This window comes from Musa acuminata, chromosome BXJ2-7 (genome assembly GCF_036884655.1).
Source record: "Musa acuminata AAA Group cultivar baxijiao chromosome BXJ2-7, Cavendish_Baxijiao_AAA, whole genome shotgun sequence".
NCBI lineage: Eukaryota > Viridiplantae > Streptophyta > Magnoliopsida > Zingiberales > Musaceae > Musa > Musa acuminata.
Genome location: NC_088344.1, coordinates 609,161 through 621,798, shown reverse-complemented (window position 1 = coordinate 621,798; position 12,638 = coordinate 609,161). Strand labels below are relative to the sequence as shown.

The 12,638-nt window shown below is 45.8% G+C and overlaps 2 protein-coding genes across 5 annotated transcripts; one reads left to right on the top strand and one right to left on the bottom strand.

The window, feature by feature from the left end:
- Positions 1–745: 745 nt before the first annotated feature.
- LOC135616486 (probable xyloglucan glycosyltransferase 9) lies at positions 746–5,417 on the top strand. 4 transcript variants are annotated; one of them, XM_065115721.1, is made up of 7 exons: positions 746–871; positions 1,133–1,305; positions 1,386–2,257; positions 2,341–2,649; positions 2,741–3,031; positions 3,131–3,244; positions 4,374–5,417. In XM_065115721.1, exons 3-7 carry the CDS (start codon positions 1,472–1,474, stop codon positions 4,992–4,994), a joined length of 2,121 nt encoding a protein of 706 aa, XP_064971793.1. In that variant the 5' UTR covers positions 746–871; positions 1,133–1,305; positions 1,386–1,471; the 3' UTR covers positions 4,995–5,417. The 4 variants fall into 4 exon arrangements, with proteins under 4 accessions (XP_064971793.1, XP_064971792.1, XP_064971790.1 ...); XM_065115720.1 differs by having other exon boundaries at positions 1,383–2,257; XM_065115718.1 differs by having other exon boundaries at positions 1,133–2,257.
- Positions 5,418–7,286: 1,869 nt separating this feature from the next.
- On the bottom strand, positions 7,287–10,627 carry LOC103991161 (AP2-like ethylene-responsive transcription factor CRL5). Its single transcript, XM_009410519.3, has 9 exons — positions 10,073–10,627; positions 9,385–9,967; positions 9,195–9,277; positions 9,011–9,019; positions 8,836–8,924; positions 8,686–8,759; positions 8,552–8,602; positions 8,390–8,466; positions 7,287–8,024 (listed from the first exon to the last, which is right to left on the bottom strand). The coding sequence occupies exons 1-9, from the start codon at positions 10,395–10,397 to the stop codon at positions 7,564–7,566; spliced, it is 1,752 nt and encodes a 583-aa protein (XP_009408794.2). The 5' UTR covers positions 10,398–10,627; the 3' UTR covers positions 7,287–7,563.
- Positions 10,628–12,638: the final 2,011 nt, after the last annotated feature.

Below are 12,638 nucleotides of genomic sequence, written 5' to 3'. Positions count from 1 at the left end.
ATCCTTACGATAACGATGCAATAGGTCTCAGCGATGGATTGATTCATCGTCTCACGAGTGCCTTCAAACGAGCACAACAAAAAGGTCAACGTAGAGAACGAGATGACCGCGGCGGTTCCGTGGATTCCGCGTTTAACTCGGAGCCACGACGTGCGGCCGGCTCGAACCGGCGGCCGCGCCGAATGCCGTGATCTCGGACACAACACCGCCACGCGTCATCGTCCCCCCCCCAACCCCGCTCGTCTCGGCAGAACTGGTTTTGCAAGACCCGCTGCCGCTCACCAACCCACTAGCTTACCCGATGGGTGAGAGAAGCCCGATCGGCACACGGCACGAAACGGGGAAGCTTACCTTCTTCTCTTTTATTACCCCCAATACGTGCCCCCGAGCTTACCAAAGAGTGGGCCCCCACGGACAATGTTGTATTCCTGATGGCCAATCGAAACATGCTTACATGACATCTTTGATTTGGGTGAGGTGGTGGCGTGAGAAGACGAGTACAAGATTAGGAAATCATTGGAAGTGACGGCTTGAATTCCGCAATTAGTGCAGTGGATCTATGATTTCGGTGAGGCAAACCATGTTTTACTGATATGTGTCGGTGCTTTGCCACGGCAACGTTTTCTCCGTTTCTGTAACCAACTGTGATGATTCCCATTTGTTTATTTTTAGCGGACATATGATTGATCGAATTCGGTGGATATATAATTCGGATTGATCTGTTTGAGGTTGTCGACTCCATTTACTATTTTTTGCTTCCATCATCAAACTGGAAAACAAGTCCTTATCCACAGTATTACTATAATAGACATCCCAACTGGGAGAGAAGGAATCATCGTGGCATTAGCATTGATCGTAGGCGAGCGAGAAGGTACCATTCTCGAGTTTTTTCATCTTTTGTGGTAGGAATACAAGGAAATCAAGTTTGTTTGCTTCAAATTCTTTAGCTGGAATTCATTCTATTATGGTTCCCGAATTCTTCTTCTGAGATTAATTACTTTTATTAACTCCATCTTTATCTCTCGTAATTCGCCGTAGCAATGTGGGAAACGCATTAAAAAACCTGCCTTTTTTTATGCTCTCTCTCTCTCTCTTTCCTTTTTCTTTAAATTTTCTCTTCTCTTCTGTGGAGGTCGGCGGTAGACGTGCTGAGCTGCTCTTCCCTTCTCCTCTTCCGGTGGCCTTTGTCGTGCCCTTCATACCGCGGGGAAGGAGAGCGGCAAGCTCGCCTGCCTCAAAGCTGCACGCTTTAAAGAAGAAGACGCCTGCTCGCATTCGACTCACTCTCCTCCCTCTCCTTCTGAGGTAAAAATCCCACCTTTTCGCTCTCTCTCGCCCGAGGAAGCCGCATTGCCGTCGTAACCCTCCCTTTCGACCGCCAGAAGCTTGGATCGGAGGTGGAAATCGACCCCCAACGCCGGATTAATCGGAAAGGTTGGATCTTGATCGTGTTCGGAAGGTGGTGGAAGTAATGTCGCCGCCGTTCGGGTGGTGGGACAAAAAGGCCCACCGAGGGACGCCGGTGATCGTCAAAATGGAGAACCCCAACTGGTCCATCTCGGAGATATCGTCGCCTGACGACGAGGATGAGTACGGCATCGGCGCCGGCGCCGGCGAGGAGTTTGCCGCCGCCGGGAGAGTGCCGCGGAAGGGTGCCCGGGTGAAGAACGCGAAGCAGATTACTTGGGTGCTTCTCCTTAAGGCTCACCGCGCCGCAGGGTGCCTCACGTTTCTCGCCTCCGCCGCCGTTGGCCTCGCGTCCGCCGTGCGCCGGCGCGTAGCGTCCGGGCGGACGGACTCCGACACGACCTCCTCGTCGGACGAGGAGAGCCCCGTGCTGCGGTCGCGGTTCTATTCCTGCATCAAGGCCTTCCTCTGGATCTCCGTCGTTTTGCTTTCTTTGGAGATCGCCGCTTACCTCAAAGGCTGGCATTTGACCGCCTGGGAGATTCAGCCCTTGGTTCTTCCATCGTCCTTCGGCGTCCGGGGTTTCCTCGAGTCTCTCTACACCGGGTGGGTGCGCTTCCGGGTGGAATACGTCGCTCCGCCGCTCCAGTTCCTCGCCAACGCCTGCGTCATCCTCTTCCTCGTCCAAAGCGCCGACCGTCTCATCCTCTGCCTCGGCTGCTTCTGGATCCGCTTCAAGGGGATCAAACCCACGCCGAAAGGCGCCGTTGGAGCTTCCAAGGACCTCGAATCCGGCGGTGAGGACTACCCTATGGTTCTAGTCCAGATGCCCATGTGCAATGAGAAAGAGGTAAGCTTGGATATCTGCAAGTTGGATACGAGGCTTGTGAGCCAAAATGACCATCTTTGCGCACTTTCGCTGGCATTTGGCAGGTCTATCAGCAATCGATTGCCGCAGTGTGTAATTTGGATTGGCCGAGGTCCAACATTCTGATTCAGGTGTTGGATGACTCCGATGACCCCACGACGCAAACTCTGATCAAGGAGGAGGTGGAGAAGTGGCAGCAGAATGGCGCTCGGATCATGTACCGTCACCGGGTTATTCGAGATGGTTACAAGGCCGGCAACCTCAAGTCGGCAATGAATTGTAGCTATGTCAACGACTACGAGTTTGTCGCCATTTTTGATGCCGACTTCCAGCCTGCTCCGGATTTCTTGAAACGGACTTTGCCTCATTTCAAGGTATGTGTTTGCCTTGAGCTTTTTTTTTTCTCCATTTTAGTGCTAAAGCTTGACATTTAATGGCATTTTTGATTTTCTGGTATATTTACAGGACAACGAGGAGCTGGGATTGGTGCAGGCAAGGTGGTCGTTTGTGAACAAAGATGAGAATTTGCTGACCCGGCTTCAGAACATTAATCTCTGCTTCCACTTTGAGGTGGAGCAGCAGGTGAATGGGGTGTTCATCAACTTCTTCGGGTTCAATGGCACCGCAGGAGTTTGGAGGATCAAGGCACTGGAGGATGCCGGAGGGTGGCTGGAGAGGACCACAGTCGAGGACATGGACATTGCAGTGCGAGCTCACCTAAAAGGATGGAAGTTCGTATACCTTAATGATGTAGAGGTATGACAAGGTCTTTCAATTGCCTGAAATTTCTTGAATTTACAGTACTGCATGTAGATATTGAAGTGTTTCTCTTTCATGTTTGAATACTATGTTCAGTGTCAATGCGAGCTGCCGGAATGCTACGAGGCTTACAGGAAGCAGCAGCATCGTTGGCACTCCGGCCCTATGCAGCTGTTCAGGCTCTGTTTGCCAGACATCATCCGATCTGAGGTACCATTCATAAACCTAAACATAAGAAGTTTTATCCAATGCATTGAAGCTTGTCTATAAAATACCTTGTCATAGAAATAACCAGCTGGTTAACTGTCGGTATAGAGGAAATAACTGGCTTAATTAAATTCTTCTTAATGGAACATGAGAAACTTTACTTAAGCGCATTAAAGCTTCTCTTATCTCTTCCAGTTTTGTCAGTTATCTTGTCTGCGAAATAACAAGCTAATAAACTGTTTGGTAAGAGGAATTATCCGGCTTAATACCACTATCTCATAATGGAAATGGATTGTCCTACATTTCTGTGATATGACATACATCGGCATCATAACATAAACTAGCTAAAAATTGGATAGTTAACAAAGTGGCCCGTGAAGCTTAAAATATATGGGAGAAGCTTGATATTCACATTCTCTATATTTTCAGTTGTATTGGATCATCATGGCATATCAGAAAGAAGATACAATCTCAGCATATTAGCCTTTTTCTCAGTGTATCAACCTAATGATGATGTACTCTTTGCATCAAAGGATCGATTGAACAATTAGATGTGTTAAATAGGGGTTGAAATGATGAAAAGGTGGTGCAAGTTTACATGTGCATTCACTATCTTATTCAAATTCATGCTATATTTATGGACCTCATGGTAAGCCATTGTATGATTGTCAGGGCATAGCAGAAGATGGAAAATATTTTAGCACTGCAACTAAAGGAAACTGAAGCCAATATGACTAAATGCAAATTAAGTTTTGGTTTCCCTGCTTTATGTAGTGTAAATATTCTGGTCATTTCTTATCTGTTTGATGCCATATCTTTGGTGGAAATTATGTCATACATGGATGAATGAACAGAATTTTGCAATTTAATTATAATAATGTCCAAAATGCATACATGTGGTCGGCAATTAACAAGAATAGAACAACTGGGGCCCTTTGTTTCCCTTTTTTGGCTGCCTTTGAACATGCTTCACTGTGACTGCCATAGCAATTATTAGTGATACTTAAAAGAGCTAAAGCTACTGAAACTTGAGCGGTTCGCTGAAGTCTCGATTATGTTATTACTTGATATTTCTTGTTGAAATGTAGGTTAATGATATTCTTTGCACTAACCTGTGCTGTTCCCATTTCAGATTGGGTTCTGGAAGAAGTCCAACTTGATATTTCTCTTCTTCCTCCTTCGGAAACTCATATTACCTTTCTACTCTTTTACCCTATTCTGCATTATCCTCCCGTTGACGATGTTTGTTCCAGAAGCTGAGCTCCCTGCATGGGTGGTTTGTTATGTTCCCGCAACCATGTCGTTCCTCAATATCCTCCCAGCCCCGAGATCCTTCCCCTTTATTGTCCCGTATCTTCTTTTCGAGAACACCATGTCGGTGACCAAGTTCAATGCAATGATCTCAGGTCTCTTCCAGCTTGGGAGTGCCTATGAGTGGGTAGTAACTAAGAAGTCTGGCCGTTCCTCTGAGGGTGATCTTATTTCTCTCATGAAGAAGGAACCCATGCAGCAACGAGGTGCTTCTGTACCGAATTTTGAAGCAATTGCAAAGGAGGAACCCCGACCACAAAAGGTATCGAAGAAAAAGCACAACAGGATTTACCGTAAGGAGCTAGCACTTGCTTTCCTTCTTCTAACTGCATCAGCTCGAAGCTTGCTGTCGGCCCAGGGTATCCATTTCTACTTTCTCCTTTTCCAGGGGATCTCATTTTTGTTGGTGGGTCTCGATCTGATAGGTGAGCAGATTGATTGAAAGAGTAGGTAAGAAAAGGCTTATTAGTATTGGCAACGATCACAGGGACCACATGATATTGAAGAATATATTAGTTTGGAGAAGGGTGTGCAACTAAATTGCCCTCCCAATGAGAGATCCAAGTAACAACACTTCCTCTCCGTGGAGAAGTAGATAGTCAGTCTCAACCCATAGAATTCTCCAATCTTTCAGGAGCCATTTAATTTGCAAAAAAAGGATGATGATAAGAGGGGAATTCAGTTATAGCAAGACCAATTTCATCTTTCAACAGCTACATAAACTTATAGCAAAATAAACTTTGGTGAATAGCTGCATTGTGTGTTTCAAAAGGAGCTCGATGACCTCCAGCGAGGACATGTAACAGCTGTGAATCTACCTTTACAGACTTGTTCATCCAATTATAAAACTATATGATTTTTGTCCTGTCTTCTCAATATTATGGTCAAACTATACTTGTATCTAAAGTGTGTTTTAACTTTTTGAACTTGTTCTTAAACATCATCGAAGAGTGTGTTACTGAACTGTGTAAAATTAGTGCAGCAATGCAAAAATATTGTGCAGTCTGGACTCGAACTAGCATGACCTAAACTGGATTTTGCAAGGGTCACTGTTTTACCAAATATGCATCATATTCTGAATTCACAGAGTGGAACCTCAGAGCATTCTGCAGAAAATTTTATCTTTTCTCAAGTCTTTTTGGGGTGGTAAGCCATGTTCCATACTTTTGACACTGCTTTCCTAAATCCTTCAAGCATTGAAGGGAAGCTATACACCATCAAATTGCAGCCTCTGTTATAGCCAATGCATTACTGTCAACAAATAGTCCAGTTTGCCTCCTCACAGTGGCTTACCTGGATGTTTACATGGACAATTCTGCAGTCCAAAAGTATGATGCTGTAATTTTTGCAGCTTGAAGTTGCAGAGTAGTGTGTTCTGCATAATACCTTTGGTGAAAAATGAGCAGTAAGCTTAACTTGTGCCAACAATAGCATAATAGAGGGGACAATTGTTAGAATGATGGTAGTTCTTTACTGAATGTATCACATGAGACAATGTTGGTCAGACAAATTTTATATTCATTATTTTCTGATTAAGTGTTTTATCATTAATTCTCTGTTCCTACAGTGATATCACTATATTAAGTAAGGAAGCTAATGATTTTTTTTTTTCTCAAAAGAAGAAAAAGACCAACGAATTGTCTTACATTATGACAAGAAGAGGAATCACTATATTAAGCAAGGAAGCTAATGACGTTTTTTTCCCAAAGAAGAAAAGGACCAACCAATTGGCTTACATTATGAGACAAGAAGAAGAATGACATTCTTCTTCTTCTTCATCATCTTCTTCTTATCCATCAACAATTGAGAATCAATGTTCAGCATCATTCGCTACATTGTTTGGAGCTCTCGACGAGCGTGCTATTTTGTGATCTGATATGGAGTCCAGCCTCACAACCTTCTCGGACTGCTAGGCTGAGTGCATTACCAACTCCTGCCCATTCTGAGGCATGAAGAAGACGGAGCTAATTCTAATGCTCGAGGAAATGCTGAAAGTATTCCAAGGTTTCACAGTCTACTACTTATCACAGTGCATAACTGGCACACTCCAAATTCCTTATGACATTAATAATGGATCATTATTCAACCGAGAGATATGTTTTTGTGATTGGTAGATTCTGTTCAAGCCATAATGGTCACCAAAAAGAAAACCAGCAACCGAGTGATAGATATGCTTTTTAATACTCTTTGTACAAGCAGGAGATATCATCATGGGTAGATTCATCTTATTTCTACACGCTGATGCATTGCGAGAGTTTAAAGCATGTGTTCCCGCTTACTACTTACTGGGGTTGATGATTCTCCATTGTTACATTAGCTCATCTTTTTGCTTGGTAGCAGTTGAAACTACTGCGAGGCATTTAGAACCAGCGGCATTATAGTAATTCTTCACCTCACAGGACCGCATGAGATCAGATGCCGCAGATTCTCGCCGCCGACACAGGTCAAACTCCGGCGATCAACGCTTCCGGAGCGGCGCGCGGCCGCACCTGCTTACGTGGCAAGTGAGACAAGATCTAGGGAATAGATTGACCGCTGTGGATATGTTGTATATATAGCATCTAATAATAATGAAGAAAAATGATAAGGTCAACATCACACCAAGTGTTAATTGTGATTAAAGATGGTGTTATACCTCTAAGATAAGGATTAGAGGCATCTTTTTTTTTTTGGAAAATAACACAAAAAAGAAAGAAAGAAACTTAGATGCTGCTCAAATACCAAAAGATTAGAATGAACCAAACCAAATCATCATCAAAGATAACTAGTATCTCCATAAGCTCCCAAGCCTCAACACTGCAAAATTCTCCCCCAAATGGACCAAATGAGTAGATACAAAACACTTGCAGTCCACTGAGGAAGGCCTGAGGCCTGATCTCATGGATGGAGCACCAATCTCCACTAGAACCAGCTTAACATGACCACACCATTTCCCTCCCCAGCTTTCCCTGTCACAACCTGGTTGCTGCTATCTGCAGCTGTGCTTGCTGAGACGTCAGAGATGATGATGCTTATGCATCTGTCCAAGCAGCAAAAACTGGCATGTGAGCCAGAGGCAGTGCCGACCTCATCTGGGCTGGTGCCATCCATGTGTTTGATGCTGGAGTGCTGATGAACCTTGATGAGGCCTTTCCGAAGAGCATGGAAACCTCGGTCCTCTCAGAATCCATGCCCTGACCATTCCCCGGATCACCGCCGACCAGACCATCAAGATTCGTCGTGAAGATCTCGGGCTCGAATTCCAGTCTCTGCGTTTGCTCTTCCGAGATCGGCGCTGGCTGCTCTGCTACAGGGACGACACCCGGGGCGTCCATGTTCTTGTTTCTTCTTGCATGTTCACCCGACAGCAGAGTGCTGCTCGCCATTATCTTCTCCACGTCGTATCTCGACATGTCGAAGTTGGTGACGGCGTTGGATCCACGGAACTTGATGGCAGCGATGTCATACGCCTCGGCTGCTTCCTCCTGGGTGCCTGAGATTTGATGTCAAATGCTAAACCATCAGCTTTTGGGGAGGTAAATGCTTTTTTTGTTTTCACTTTCATCATTAAAGAAAGAGAATGAATCGGTCAAACAAAGACTTGGGAGGCACTGAGCGGTGATCAGCCTTGCGGAGTAATGCATTACTGTTAGCCAACAAAGTAAGTCGTGCTGTGGAAAGCATGCGTCGCCGGAAAGAAGAAAGGAGCTCAAAGTGTGTAGGATTTGGTGGAAGCATCATGATTGGGTTTCTGACTCGAGGAGTCGAGGATATGGATGGTCACGCGTTGATGATAGAACCATGCATGCAGATGACACCGAGCACAACGAGCCACATCAAGATCATCTACAAACTCACTGAAGGTTCCAAGATAAAGATCTTTGTTTCCGGAGACCCTCCCGATGCGAGCTTGCCACCTTCCGTGCTGGTGATGCCTGGAAAATGCACATGTACCAAGAACAAATTAACAGGTTAATGGATGTGCTCGCTGCTGTGATTTCAGAGAGAGTCAGTCAAAACCTCGTCACTCCTCGGTACATCGAGGCTCCTCGCGAGAACCCACTGCTCTTCCTGCACACGAGAGAACAAAATGGATCGGATGTTATGAACAACGACATGAATGGCAGGCCTCGTGAGAAAGCAAGCCGAGCCACCTTCTCAGATGGGCAACATATTCCTGCCGACTCATGTTCTTCATTTCTTCGAGCTCTTCCTGGTAATCTTCCAACTGCTTCCAACCTACCTGCCGTTAGTGGATAGACAGATACCAAGTTCTTCAAGAACTGATGGTTTCAAACATGTACCGGGAAGTTGATGTGTGTGCTTGTTCCCCAGTATTTGAGTGCCGCCAAGTCATAGGCTCTCGCAGCTTTCTCTTCCATATCATAACCACCTGGAACCCATAGTAATTAAAACTGCTACATAAGATTGTTCTATGAATGAATCGAGTGATGATAAGATGACGAGATAGGAGCATACCCAAATAAACTGTGTCCAAACAAGTGTGTTTTTTTGCCATTCAGGATTATCCCAGGCAGGAAGATAACGAATCAGATATGATAAAATAGTCAGCTATGGATGCTTCCAAGATGAACAAACAACAGTAACGAAGTCTGCTGTTAGGAATAAGATGTTGATGATGTATTAAGTTTGTTCTACCAACCTTGTCTTCCTTTCCTTGTTTGTCCTTCCTTCTTGCAACTGTTATCCCAAAGATGAGCTTCATATCTGCCGGTCCATCTATGCCTGATGAAGAAACATGACTCTTGGGAAATTGTTTAAGAGGAAAGCTATGAAAGATCTAAGAGAAGAGCCAAACGTAAGGTAGGTGCCAAGAGAACCTCGACGCTCACCTGGTGACACCCCTGTACTGGGATGTTCTCTGACCAAATGTATCGATCGACTTGCGGTGAACTGGCTGCTTCTGGCCTCCTTTCCCGGTTCCTCTCTTCTTTGTTGGATCCAAGGTGACGTAGTCATTCGCTGTAGCAGAAGAGGCGTGCTGTGGTGCTGTGACACAACTGGACTGTGAAACAGAGCTCATGGACAAGCTCAAGGACTGCAACTCCCCGTATCCCATGGCACCCACCGGACCGGCGTTGCCACCATTATAATCCATGGGCACCCAGGTTTTGAGCCTTGGCACGGCTTCATTCCTCACGGCATGACCTTGTAATGGAGCCTGGTACATCTCATGGCTGGTGAGCAGGGAGCAGATCCCTTGCTGCAGTGGCTGCAAGTATGGGAGTTGTTCATGGAGGATGTCCGAAGGATGGCTTCTGCTACCCTCAGGCTCTGGGTTCTGCTGGTAGTACATGCTGTCCAAGCTTAAAGCCATCGCTCCCCTATCATTGTTCCCATACTGATGATGGGTCCCCATATTTGGACCACAGCCTAAGAAGTCTTCCAGTTTGGGGGATGGAGAAGGCACCATTGCTTCACATGAAACAAAACATGAGGAAAAGATGCGGCGAGTGTTTGAGATACACCTGCTAGTTCGCGAGTGTGGAAGCTAAACAAAGTGAGTGTTGCGAGACAGACCTTCTTGTTGTTGTGATCTGCTGAGGGCTTCCACGAGGTAGAGAGACCCATCAGACTTCAGTGGCATGGAAGACAACTGTGAGTAGTATCCATGGCCTCCTCCATTCTCGCTGACCCCGAAGCTGAAACCGGAGCTGCTTAGCTGATGAGTAGCAGAGAGGAAGAAACTGCCAGCGAGTGCAGAGACAGCATCAGGAGTGGGCTGAGATTGGTGATGATGGCTGTGGTTATGCGGTTGGTGGTGTGAGTCGACAGAAAGCTCCATGCTCATGTGAGGGGAGAGCGAGAAGCCCAGCCAGCTATTATGGTTGTCCATGGACTTCATCTTCCTTCCTTCCTTCCTTGCACTAGGGCATTTTTAACAAGACCCAAGGCGAGGCAGCTCAATCATTGGATAGTACACAGTGTAATCATTCTACCCTCCTTGTAGCTGCCCACCATTTGAACTTGGGTTTATGTGTTCAAACCTCACTCCAAGTGAGCTCGCTCTCATGGTGGGATATACCTAAAGCGCGTCCCCGTGTGTTCTCTACGCACACACAAAGCAAAGCAAAGCAAAGGAAGGAGCATGAGAGAGCACCACAGGCCCCTTTAAACTAAGCAAAAAGAATGAGGTCCAACAAGCAAATGCCGGATAAAATTCCACTCTCCTCCTGCGTGCGTTCCATTGGGATCTGTGTTCTGAGACGGACCATCACTTTTTCTTCAGCCCACTGAACCCTACTAAACCCTCTCCTAACAAGGCTTAAAACCCCAAGCAGAGCTGCACCCAAAATGGGAGTTCTATTACCCAAAGGAAAAGCTTTCGAAAAACCCATAGAATTTATGGGGGGAGGCTGGCGCTTGTCATCGAGGGTTTGTGGTGATCCGATGGCCAAAACAAGTGCTTTTCTTCAGAGTCGCATACCGACAGGGAGGACAACTGTCCCAACTTGTCACTTCGCCACAGTTCTGGCTAGCTCTCTACTACTCTACACTGCAAGTGACGGATCCACTTGGGAACATATATTTTAAGCCATTTCATAATCCTTCTTCTTCAACCCAAAGAAGCAGGTGGGTCAATCGGAAACCAAGGAAAAGAAAGCTCTTTACATGACTGCACCAATATAATAGCATCATCAGACACATGGTCTAATACTTGAGGCGGAAAAGTGGCACACAATAATATTATTATATATTATTTGAGTACAGCAACAAGTAATGCATGCAGACAGACGTGCATTGCTTTGCATCTCCCTCCACCCCGGCCTTCCCATCTGTCTTGATTACTGTAATGATGGTCGAGAGCAGCAACTACGACTACATCCCACAAGAACGCTTTTGCCTGCGAATTATTGCACTGCGATGCTTCACCTCATGCTGCTGCTCCAGCCCATCACCTCTTGTTCCAGTAGTCCCTTTCAAGTGGCAGAGACGAGCATGTTGTGATGACGTACTTTGCTTCTTCTTGCCAATTCACGTCATAATTCTCGGTGTCTTTGTTGGCCACCATGCTAACAATGAGCATGGCAAGAGAAAACCTGTCTCTCCGGTCAAGCCACGCCACGCCACGCCACGCCACGCCACGTTTCTTCAAGTCGATAATGGTCGGTGTGAACAGCACCGGCTGTGCCACCGTTCACAGCCCATGCACGTCGAACGGCGTCCCAGCTGAGCGACGCCGGCGAAGTTGTCGACCCCAAGGTCGCCATAAAAATTTAAAGGGAGGAGTCCTAAGACAGCTAATCTCGCCATAAAAATCCACGATAATATACTCCTCTGCTCGAGTGTGAGATCACATGATGCATCTGATCCAGGCAAATGAAAAGGGATGCCATGAGCTATGCCAAAACAGTTCAAGTTCCCATGCGTACTTGTATGTGCTTGTGACAAAGACTCATCCACAAATAACCAGGTTGTAAACTAAATATCAATTGTTTGCTTGTATTCCAAACAACATTTCCTGCATACTTTTTTGGTGATGTTTGTCTACAGTGAAGCCATGGTTGATGCTTTTCTTTGTGCATGTAATGAGAGCGTGAGCTTTCACAAAATATCGGTCCATATCAAGTTCACAACCACAGAAGTTGTACCAACCAGGTTGTCTTTTCCATCATCCTCAGCAACAGATACGGATGGACCTGCAGGCTGTGGAGCTAGTGACCACAAGGTGCTCGACATCAAGTCATGATTAGTTCTTCCATAAAACATTAAGTAAAGTCGTTCCACCACATCCTTTTTGGAGGCTTTATTTTTCAGAAATTGAATGCAAAAAAGAAAGAAAAAAAAAAAAGAGGAGGAGGAGGAGGAAAGCAGCAATGTTTTATGTTCATGGAGCAAGAAGTACTTTATTCAGAGGTGGGTCACTGGTATTTCAAAAGATTCACAAGTGGGACGCAGTTCACTGACCAGAGTCCCTTGGAGACGGTGGTGTTGCCCTCTCTGAGCACTGCAAGAGCAGCCTCAGGCAACAGCACTATCAGATCCAAAACCTAATTGGCAGACATTTCTCCTCAGAAACATTCTGTGACAAGAGGAGAGCAAAAGACAAACCCATCTGTCCCTCCGATCCAGAATAGATATGTTT

What these genes read in the sequence shown, in the direction of transcription:
- LOC135616486 (XM_065115721.1), top strand. Translation starts at nt 1,472, where the DNA reads ATGTCGCCGCCGTTCGGGTGGTGGGACAAAAAGGCCCACCGAGGGACG. An exon ending in CCATGTGCAATGAGAAAGAG is followed by an intron (nt 2,258 to 2,340) that starts GTAAGCTTGGAT and finishes GGCATTTGGCAG; the next exon opens with GTCTATCAGCAATCGATTGC. An exon ending in GGACTTTGCCTCATTTCAAG is followed by an intron (nt 2,650 to 2,740) that starts GTATGTGTTTGC and finishes GTATATTTACAG; the next exon opens with GACAACGAGGAGCTGGGATT.
- LOC103991161 (XM_009410519.3), bottom strand. Translation starts at nt 10,397, where the DNA reads ATGAAGTCCATGGACAACCATAATAGCTGGCTGGGCTTCTCGCTCTCC. An exon ending in CAGTACAGGGGTGTCACCAG is followed by an intron (nt 9,278 to 9,384) that starts GTGAGCGTCGAG and finishes TTTCTTCATCAG; the next exon opens with GCATAGATGGACCGGCAGAT. An exon ending in TATGTTGCCCATCTGAGAAG is followed by an intron (nt 8,603 to 8,685) that starts GTGGCTCGGCTT and finishes TCTCGTGTGCAG; the next exon opens with GAAGAGCAGTGGGTTCTCGC.